Here is a 10528-nt window from a genome sequence, read left to right as displayed (position 1 = left end):
AAGCACTTTCAATTTACGTCTTCACAACTACTGTTAATATATTGACGTGATTTATTTACATAAGAAAAGATGATCCAAAGCACAACAACAATCACACTTAAGCATATTTATTGTAAAAAATACATATAAAACCAATTTTTCAGACATACAAAAGATTTAGGCATAGAAACAGCATCATGGACAAACAAAAGACAAAGCCATTTTGAAGTGATACATATTTACATTTTAATAAATAAATACTCAATTGTTCTTTAGCAGAATGAAGGCAGATTGTCTGTGTTTGGGGATGAGAATATTTGCAAATCATATTGACCTAAAGAACATTCCCAACTCATTCATATTTGACCGACAACTCTCAAAACACAGGATCAAGCGGGTAAAGACCCTTAGCACTGAATAATTACAGAACTTTCTATAGTATTTATACTGCGCGTGTATATTTTATATAAAAAAAAAATTCAAACACCACCTTTGGAGTTAGCTAAGCCCCAGGTTAATATAGTAAATATGGATATTGAGGTATGGCACCACATGAGTTAAAGGGCAAAAGCTAACTTACAGAGCTTAAAAGATTGTCAAAATACTCTGACAATACCTCCCTCCACTCCACAACACCAACAAAACATAAATGTAACTGTAAAAACGACTCAGACACGCTTGGCATTTCTTGTGTTTTCAATTGGAAAGAACCGTTAGACTGTCATGTAAAGGAAACACATTGCAATACTTTCAAAGCTAGAAGGAGACGACATCTCTGAGGCGGCAAGGAAATCTTCATTCAAAGCCACTCAAAATATATGAATCCTTGAGCTAAGGCAAAAATGTAACAGACCGCTACAAAACACAACTGAATAATGAACATGATAACACCCACCCACAATCAAGAAACCCCTTAAACCTCAAAACATGAAAAAAAAATACTCTCTAAATATTTAACAAGCATCTCTGTGGAGGGCTGTGTAAAAGAGTTACCTTTCCATTGGATATATTAATTCCAAGGGGGGTCGATGACATTGTCATAATTACCCATCAGCTGTTCTCAATCACCATCCTCAGGCAAAGCATGCGCCATATGGCATTACTGCGCCTGACATACATCTCCACTCCACAGATGGCCTCATTCAACGTAGACAAGGCCTGGTGTAAAGAGCGTACAGTACATGGATTTCTGAGACTCAGAAAAGCCATTTCATCTTTCCCTCCTAGAGTAGTACATGCGGTCAGGTCATCAGCGTCAAAATCTTCTGCATTTGAGTACACACTTGAACACACACTTCACTGCAACCAATAACACGTCCATTAATCTAACTAGAGGAAGTATTGCTCTGATCTGTTAACAATATACAGTTCAACTGAGTAAAAGCAATCAGATCGAGAGGTTAAAAGAGCTTGATGTGGAAATGAGAGGGAGTTTTGCCTCATTGATGGATAAAAGTCACTAATCAAATGAATCTATTGGAAATTTCACTCTGCCTCTGAAATGTTCCTATAGTAACAAAAAGGGGAGAGGGTAAACAAAATAGATTATCCCCAAAAACATCATTATGTATCATTCGCAATATAAAACATCATGCCTCACAAGTAATCCTGTGCAATATTTACGCATGTACAACTCATTTGCGTTCATTTGGGATCTGCCCAACAAACTCAAGTAGTTCATTCAAGCCAATGCAACCCCAGCAGGCTGCACAAAACCAAACGTTTCTAAACGACAGATCGCCACATTTCCATGGTAAGAAGAACCCAAACGCCATCCCACTGCGGGAGATGATCAAGATGTCCACGCCGAGAGGCGTTCCATGTGTAACTTTTCTCTCCGTTTACATTGGTTTCTTTTTCAAAGTTCTATTCAGTTTCACTCTGAGTTTTACAGTTAAAGAGTTAAAGAGAAAAGGCAAGCAGAGCAAACCCGGCGTTCGCGCAGGTGCTGTAGAGCAAGAGAAAAGCCAAGTCTCAAGAGTCACGTCAGATAGTTGAAGCCAGGCTCACTCGGGGCCAGACTGACTAAGCTGAGCACAAGTGTTGATGTTTGCTATTTGTTTTTGTTCCTTTGTGTCTTTCTTTCAATCCTCTCATCAGAAAATATATGCTCCTGCCAGGGGGTATAGTCTCCTAAAAAAAGATGGGGGGAAAAAAAAGTTAGGAGGAATCTAAATACAAAAAACAAAATCTTTTGAAAATGGGGTCCAATGTTGAAACATTATTCAAAAAAAAATCTTCTTTTACGCAGAAGAAAAAGTCATACAGATTTGGAACAACATGAAGGTGAGTAAATGATGATATTTGATTGAATTTTACTTATATTAATACATTTTTAATAAATAAATCAACTTAAACAAGCTCACCTGAGTCAATGTCATTGCACGTGAACATGAATCATTCAAAAGGATGCTCAGGGCAGCATGGCTTCACTTTGCTCCATGTGTCAATGCAGCTATTAAGAGAATTATCAACCATTACATATTTGAAAGCATTCATTTGTACAGCAAAATTATGATTTATTTTTAGAATGGTTAGTGTTATGGATGCTAACGATTAATCGATCAATTACTTGCCGATAATTTAATTGATAAAACGTATTAATGTTCGATTAAGCAAGGTCATCATTAGAGTGCGTAGTTTTGAGGTGCGTGCGGCTCATGCGTGCCGTAGTTACGTATTACACCGTCTGCTCTCTAATCGTTCTAGCGATACTTTGATGTAGGGCTGTAGCTATCGACTATTTTGGTAATCGAGTAACCGTTCGATTATTCTAGCGATTACTAGAGTAATCACCCCATTAATCTTTAATATTTGGCCATTTCTTTATGACAGAAATGCTACAACCACTGTAATTTCTTGAACAAGAACATGTGGGCTTAAACAAGGGCTTTGAAATCGCGACGAGCAGTTAGCACATTGCACCAAATAGAAACATACTCTATAATGTATTCTCCTGCATTTGCTAAGGTTTATAGATGACTTACCTTACAAATCTGATTAAATGTCGCACATTGCGTTTCCAGATGAACGTTAAAAGCAATCCAAACTCCCAGCATACGCAGAGATGGAGTTTGAGACGCACCACTCATGTAAATGATAACAGTTCACGTGAAGCTGCATTTACTATGAACGGAGCTGCTCTGAGATGCACATAGCGTATATAATAAACCTGCAGCATATACATTTAATTGATTCACAGCCTTTGTAAATTCACAATAGCATTATGCTTTATTATGATTTTTAAACGGGTTTAATATCGTGCAGCCTTAGAAAACAGTCTAATAATGCGTTTCATGGATTCTCGTCCTTGGAAAGCGCTACTTCCGGTATTTTACCGGTTACCCGACACGGGCAAATTGAAATCGAGGATTTTTTTAAATAGAGTATTCAAATTTAATCGAGGAATCGGTACAGCCCTACTTTGATGTCATACACCGATCGGTCAGCGAACACACGAACACACCTAATGTCTTCATACCTGTCTTAGGTAGTCTAACTGTTTATTTCTAAACATAATTAACCAAAAAAAAAAAAAAAAAACCCTCCAAACAAGTTCTTTTACTGAACATAAGAACTACTCGCTTGTGTAAACGCCATAATAAAAGTACACAGTAGTGTTGTCAAAAGTACCAACTTCGGTATTAAGTCAGTACTGAAATTTTAAAAATGTGTCGATACCAGCATTTCCCTCTAGCATTTTGAACGGATTCTTAAACACCTCTGATTGGCCGTTCTGTTCACGCACTCAACATATATGTCGGTGATTGGCTACAATGATCAACGCTTTAAACATTCATGCTTACACATGTAGCCAATCACAGACATATCTGTTGAGTGTGTGAACACAAGGACCAATCAGAGGTGTTTAAGAATCTGTTCAAAATGCTGGAGGGAAATGCTGGTATTGTCACATTTTTCTAAAATTTCAGTACCTAAGTTAGTACTCTTGACAACACTAGTACATAGAATAAACGACAAGTAATAAGATCCTGGTTGATGAGTGATGATCTTCCAGTGCTGTTTCAGCTGTGCGCTCCTATTTATGTAAATCAAAACCTGTCAATCTGAGAAATCAAACCAATCCAAGCACGCTCCAGCTGTAAAACAGTGTCTGACTGGTCTCTACACATCATCCCTACCCACCCACCACAACCAAGATCCAGTTTCCATTGGTTCAACTTTTCAAATGACGTTGGAAAACACTGCGTCATGATCATGACACGATCGGATCCCAGGAAGTCCTATAGCTTTAGCCAAGCAGCATGACATGTCACTCCGTGATCTACACATTGAGACCACCTGCTCTGAATAAAGATATGCGATATACTATCGTTTCGTGAAATTACAAACAAAAATGTAGCGCAAAATTTGTATAGATGGCATCATGTGTATACGGTTTACACATGTCAGTGGTGCTTTTTCATACAAATACTTGGTATAGTTTGGACTCTAATTAAAACAATTATTCTTGTTGTATTCTGCTAGTTGAGACCTTTCAACAATTTATGACAAGTCTATCTGTTATGTACGATGATTTTACAGATCACATTTTCATGTAAAGCAGTTATTTTTTCACGCTATAAAAATAGAGCACTTCTAATTTACACTTCCAGTAAATTTACAAGCACATGTTAAGTGATGGTCATATTCACTACAATCACTGTAAAGCCAAGCTTATAAAGCTTTAAAACGACTCCTATTTTGTGTTGGTTAAGCAAGTGGTTAAGTAACGTGATAACTTAGCGCCCCCCACTTGGTTGGTTAGCGATTAATTGATCGTTAATTTAAACAATGATCGATTATGGAAATGTATGTACACTGAAATCCCTATTTAGTGTGCTTCACAGTTACCTCTTATGGTAGACGCACAGGCAAGCCAGTCGAGCAATGGTTTCTCCCTGTAGGAGGTCTTCGAGGCAGATTGAGCATTCTCCACTGTCCTTAGCAAGCACATCCGCTGTTGGACAAATAAGATACAACATAATTAATAACTAAGATATGAGCAGATGAAAGAAAAACAATAATAAAAACAAACTGGATGCTTAGTTGCTTACTGTTATAAGGGAGAGGTGGAGAAGTCAGACAACTTAAGAGGTGTTCCTCGATCCGCCCTCCAGGGAACGGCTTGGTGCAAAAAGGACAGCGAATAGCTGGAAAGGAGAGAAAAACTATAATCCAAACTGGAGATACAGAAAGCGTTTCATGAAATGAAGGCCAGTCACAGTAATAGACAGGTGAGCCTGTGCCAATGTGGCCCACTTTTCTGAACCCTCTGGCTGGACAATGTCCAACTGACCAATATAGTCTAAAAAAAAAATTACACAGACAACATTAGTAAACTGGGTTTACCTTTGGTCTTTGCGTTTAAATCCATCATGGATCATCCTGTCAGGAATGCCTGAAATGTCTATAAACCCCAAAGCCTAATTATACCACAAGCTCATTAGTCTAGTGCAAAACCATTCATCTCTTTTAATCACCTTCCATGTTTTATATGCTTTCATATTAGTCAAATTGGGTTTGTTTTCCATTTTATTATGTACATAACCTTTCGGTAACACTTTACAATAAGGTTCTTTTAGTTAAAGCATTAACTAAAATTAACAACAGGCAATACATTTGTTACAGTATGTATTAATCTTTGTTAACCTTAGTTAATAAAAATACAGGACCACTAAATGATATAATCATATACAACTGTTTAATTTAATAATATAACAAATGTTAAAGATTAATAAATGATTTATGTATTATTGTTAGTTCCTGTTAGCCAATGCAAACAAATGGACCCTTACTGTTAAGTGTTACCAAACTTTCATTAAGCTAAAAACAAAAACAGATGCTGTCACTTTCTTTGCCCCATTTTCAATGTAAGTGAACGGTAACTGGGGCTGTCACAGCTAACATATTTTGATGAGAAAAGTGATAATGACAATATTAATTTTTTGGGCGAACTATCCTTTTTGAATAGCATGGATAAATGCATATAGGCTTATTTTGTTTAATACATAACATATTAAGCTGTTGAGCTCCTGTAAACTAATTTTACTCACTGTAAACAGTGCCGGTTTAAATGACAGAACGGAGATTTAACAGGGTGTAACGTTTGAAATGACTGCTGAGGGAACGAAACGAGCAGCTCTTTAACTTACCACCGTGGCGGTTGTTGAGTCTGTAGAGGCCGATCCACGCCTCAGAGACTGGCCGTGCGTGGGTCCCTCTCACCCGGGCGGACCTCGCCGTGACGCCGCTGGTGGAAGAATGGCGACCGCTGGGCAAACGCTCCGAGAAAGTGCGCTGCGGTGCACGGCCTATTTCCTCCCCGCCCACAGGGCCTCCTGGACTGCCGTCCTCCTCGCGTTTCTCATCGGCTCCGCTCTCGTCCGTCGGCGAGGCCTGGCTGCTCAGCGACGGGGATGTGTGGCGGTCGGCGGGACTGCCGTCGCCGCTCGCCTGCTGCCCGGTATCCGAGTCGCTGCCCTCCTCCGACCGGCTGCGGTTCGTCTCGGAGTCATGATCGAAACTCCCGGAGAACTCCACCATGAGGCTAGTGGGCCTGGTGCTTCGGATTCGTCGGCAGGATTCTCTCTTGATGCCATCTTTATCGAAAGGTGTCGAAGCAGCTTCCTCGTGTAAACGGCTCGATCTCGTCCCCATGTTCAACCGCGCGCAGAGCTCGCGCACTCCCTAATACCGATCGATCGATGGCTGATCAGCTAACCCGATTGCTTCCGTCACAAAGCCCTTAGGCCATATAACCACATGCCACATTTATTTTAAAGTCGTAAAGATAGCACCGAGATGTGCTGTGTTTTATTTCGCTTTCAGTTATGACAACTGCCTACCGCATTTTCCTGGCAGTTATGTCCTGTGGTCCCCGTTCACCGCACCATACCGGAAGTTGGCCTCTTTCCTTCTTCGTTCAACCGACAGCGTGACGCCACACTCTAAATTAACTTTTTAGCCAATGGAGGAGCAGGCGCATGAATGTTTGAAAAGTATGTGATTTTGTTTCGGGAGAATGAAATATTATGCTAGATGTCATTCATAGCAAGTCACAAATCTGTGCCGCCATTTTAATTTGTTTTTTTTTAAAGGGTGCAATACATTTTTTCGAGATGTAATAGCCTAAGCTATTATTTTATAATTGATGCTTTTCATTCCTAGTTATATGTACTATATTAAGTTTGTACATTTATTTTTTATTCATGTATACTTAACATTTAACCTTCTTAAATTAATGCTCATACAGGAGACAACAGTGAACACTTTTCAAATACATTTACATTTATGCTGCTCAGTTTCATATCACTGGGATATATTATAAACGATAGGCTATTTTTATAATTAATAACTATTGAAATAAAAAAAAGCCACTTGTCTCTGAACAAAGCACCGATGTCAAGCCTATAGCATTTTCAAGCATATATTGTGACATTTGCCTATAAAGAATATGCCTGAAAAATATTGTGTAGAGTTAGTATTGCTGCAAAAGTTATTATTAGTGAGATTTGATCTTCTCACTTAAATACAGATTAATTTGAGTCAGTGTCCAAACAATACAAGGGTCATATTTACTTTACAGCATCATGTGGTTCAGTATTGCCCCAAACGGTGCAAAATTCAACATGCACTATGAAAATCATAGCTATGAAGATGTTGGCAGCTCAAAAGATGCTTTTATTGCTCTGTGTTTGGGTCTCACTGGCACATGATTCAATCACATCGGCACAGCTGAAGAGCATTGAGGAAAGGCTGACAGCCACAGAGGAAACTCTGAAAGAGCTGAAGAGAGAGAATGAAGGTACATTTTTATCTACGTTGATTTGTTGAATCATTTCCAGCACGAAACATTATACTGAAATGTTCCTTCTGAACAGCTTTAAGGATTTTGACACGAGCCGCAAGTAATAAACTTGAATCTCTCCAGGCAGAGAATAGAGGTAAGTGAAAATACTTATTCTATGATGTTATATTTAAAACCGAGTGTAAACATGACACAAAAAACTTCCCTTTTCACAGCCAAAGAGGTTGCCTTTTCAGTTGGACTTGTGGCATCTGGATCACAACAATTTGGGCCCTTTGAAGCTCGGACACCCCTGATCTACAAAAAAATTTTCACTAACACGGGAAATGCGTATGACTCCAACACAGGTGACCCGTGCCATTCACATATCTTTATTATGTTAATTATGATGTTTAAGTACATTTTTAAGCATGAATTCATTTGTGTCTCGCAGGTATTTTCACAGCACCAGTGAATGGAGTCTACTTCTTCAGATTTTATGCTCACGCTCACTCTTCTAAACAAATGGCAGTCAGTCTCCTTAAAAATAATCAAACCCAGTGCTCTGTGTTTACTGAGAAGCCCGTGACCAATGCTAACGCCAGCAATGGTGTCGTTCTCTCGCTGGAGAAGGGTGATCAAGTGAGCACACAGCTGTGGGACAACAGCTGGGTTTATGATTATGAAAGCAGCTTCACCAGTTTCAGCGGTTTTCTGCTTTTTCCTCTGTGAGCGTCAACTGAATTCAGAATTGTGACAAAAAATGTTACTATTGTCATAATAATAATAATAATAATAATATATGTGTGATATTTACATCAAAGGAAGAGAACATTGTATGATACTAAACTCCTCCTTTACATGATAGGTAAATAAGAAATAATAATAATAAAGAAGTCTTTATTCTTTTTGTTGACTTTTTCTTCAGCTTTTTTTATTTCAAATGCAAATTAAAGTTTAACCTTTGATTTATATTTTAAAGCAATAGTGAAAGTTAATAGCTACGATGCAAATTACTATAGAAGAATAAAACGTCATCAGCATGCGCTACTGGTAAACAAAACACTATGTTGAATCACTTTGACAGTTGTAGTTTTTATGTGTGCTGAAAATAAAATGGAAGCGTTGAAAGAAGAAGGGAAAAGAGCTTGAGCAGTTTTAAGTTTTAGCGCCATGTCGCGTTGATTTCATGTCACATTTTTATTGGCTGGTCAGTAGACGTAGGTCGTAGCAGCAAACACACTGTGCGTTGATCAAGCTGAATATCTGACACTGTCAGAAGATGATCGTAGGCTTTCTTTGGTCACCAGACCGGCAAAACAGCCATCTTTGAACCTCTCTCACTGCATGACATAGGACCAGCGATTAAGAGCCACAATCACAGAATTCGCCACGATCGTTTCACGATGGCAATCTTTCATCTGGGACAGCCAAAAATCGTGCAGTGTATCCTGGGTTTAAGACCTTGATTAGCTGGTTCAGGTGTTGAATTAGGGTTGGAGCTAAACTCTGCAGGACAGTGGCCCTCCAGAAGCAGGATTGGACACCCCTGCTCCAAGACCTGAAATGGGTGTGTTAGATAAAGGAGACCTGCAAAATGTGCAGTGCTGGGGAGGCTCCAGGAATGTGTTTGGGAACCCCTCGGAACACACCAAGCCGCTGGTCGACCGTCAGGCAGTTTTTGTTCATCGGCCAACTAAGTTTTCTCAGTCGGCTGAAGTTGGTACTCGTCGGCTTTTTTTCAGCTGATTTGACATGTTGAAACGGCGTTGGAGCTCGTGGGTCAGTCGGGCCATCTGCTCATTCTGATTGGCTGTTCAGCTACTGCCACCTGCCGTCGGGTGTCGAGCGTCGGTTTGGTGTGTCAGGGCAACTTTGGACACAGATGCTGCCATTGTGAGCCAACCTCGCAGTCTGCTTTCGTCGCCACTAGTTCGTCGGTGTCGGCTTGGTGTGTTCTGGGCTTTAGACATTTGACCATTCAAACAGTCCTGAAGTGTTTACTTACTGCATATGAATTTGTACTGCACAATGTGTGACTCTAAAGTGCATATTCTCATGCTCATGTGATTTCATAATCCCAGTCCTGTAAAGGTAAATGTACACACTGGTGTGAGATATGAGTACTCTTTGTGCAAATATATTTAGATGAGAATACAAAGGTTTTATGTATGCAAAACAACTCCAGATTTACTAGGATTATTACAATAAATGTACAACAGAAATGCAACATACAAAAAGTATTGTAAACAGTTTACAAACTTGAAAAGTGATTTAAAATGAAAGCAAATTAGCTCATAACAGTGGAGTTAAATCAAAAATACATTTTAAAAGGCTGTTTCATTTATACGTATACAGTAGTCAACATTAGAAGTGGATCAAAACCTTTCATCAATGTTGTCCTAAAACCTCCTTCTTAGGACAACTTTGAACTTTTTTGATCCACTTCAAATGTTGACTACTGTACATGTCCTGGTGTTTATTCCCTACACTATCAAAAAAAATTTTGTTTCGGGAGAATGAAATATTATGCTAGATGTCATTCATAGCAAGTCACAAATCTGTGCCGCCATTTTAATTTGTTTTTTTTTTAAAGGGTGCAATACATTTTTTCGAGATGTAATAGCCTAAGCTATTATTTTATAATTGATGCTTTTCATTCCTAGTTATATGTACTATATTAAGTTTGTACATTTATTTTTTATTCATGTATACTTAACATTTAACCTTCTTAAATTAATGCTCATACAGGAGACAACA

General features: G+C 38.8%; 2 protein-coding genes across 2 annotated transcripts; one reads left to right on the top strand and one right to left on the bottom strand.

The window, feature by feature from the left end:
- Window positions 1-91: 91 nt before the first annotated feature.
- zgc:66427 (uncharacterized protein LOC406256 homolog) lies at window positions 92-7077 on the bottom strand. The gene is made up of 5 exons (XM_051870191.1): window positions 6135-7077; window positions 5037-5132; window positions 4834-4939; window positions 2346-2434; window positions 92-2112 (listed from the first exon to the last, which is right to left on the bottom strand). Exons 1-4 carry the CDS (start codon window positions 6637-6639, stop codon window positions 2377-2379), a joined length of 765 nt encoding a protein of 254 aa, XP_051726151.1. The 5' UTR covers window positions 6640-7077; the 3' UTR covers window positions 92-2112; window positions 2346-2376.
- A 415-nt stretch (window positions 7078-7492) lies between these two features.
- Window positions 7493-8676, top strand: LOC127499718 (cerebellin-1-like). The gene is made up of 4 exons (XM_051870242.1): window positions 7493-7786; window positions 7863-7925; window positions 8005-8136; window positions 8223-8676. The coding sequence occupies exons 1-4, from the start codon at window positions 7618-7620 to the stop codon at window positions 8498-8500; spliced, it is 642 nt and encodes a 213-aa protein (XP_051726202.1). The 5' UTR covers window positions 7493-7617; the 3' UTR covers window positions 8501-8676.
- The last annotated feature ends 1852 nt before the right edge of the window (window positions 8677-10528 follow it).

Source organism: Ctenopharyngodon idella, chromosome 2, assembly GCF_019924925.1.
Source record: "Ctenopharyngodon idella isolate HZGC_01 chromosome 2, HZGC01, whole genome shotgun sequence".
NCBI classification, from domain to species: domain Eukaryota; kingdom Metazoa; phylum Chordata; class Actinopteri; order Cypriniformes; family Xenocyprididae; genus Ctenopharyngodon; species Ctenopharyngodon idella.
Note: the sequence above shows the minus strand (reverse complement) of the source record. Positions and strands in the feature narration are given on the sequence as shown.

Bases quoted from the DNA above. Each gene is read 5' to 3' on its own strand.
- zgc:66427 (XM_051870191.1), bottom strand. From the start codon at position 6,639: ATGGGGACGAGATCGAGCCGTTTACACGAGGAAGCTGCTTCGACACCT. The intron at 4,940-5,036 runs GTAAGCAACTAA...TTTGTCCAACAG, and splicing joins TCCACCTCTCCCTTATAACA to CGGATGTGCTTGCTAAGGAC. The intron at 2,435-4,833 runs GTAACTGTGAAG...TTCTCTTAATAG, and splicing joins CTGTGCGTCTACCATAAGAG to CTGCATTGACACATGGAGCA.
- LOC127499718 (XM_051870242.1), top strand. From the start codon at position 7,618: ATGAAAATCATAGCTATGAAGATGTTGGCAGCTCAAAAGATGCTTTTA. The intron at 7,926-8,004 runs GTAAGTGAAAAT...CCCTTTTCACAG, and splicing joins TCTCCAGGCAGAGAATAGAG to CCAAAGAGGTTGCCTTTTCA. The intron at 8,137-8,222 runs GTGACCCGTGCC...TGTGTCTCGCAG, and splicing joins TGCGTATGACTCCAACACAG to GTATTTTCACAGCACCAGTG.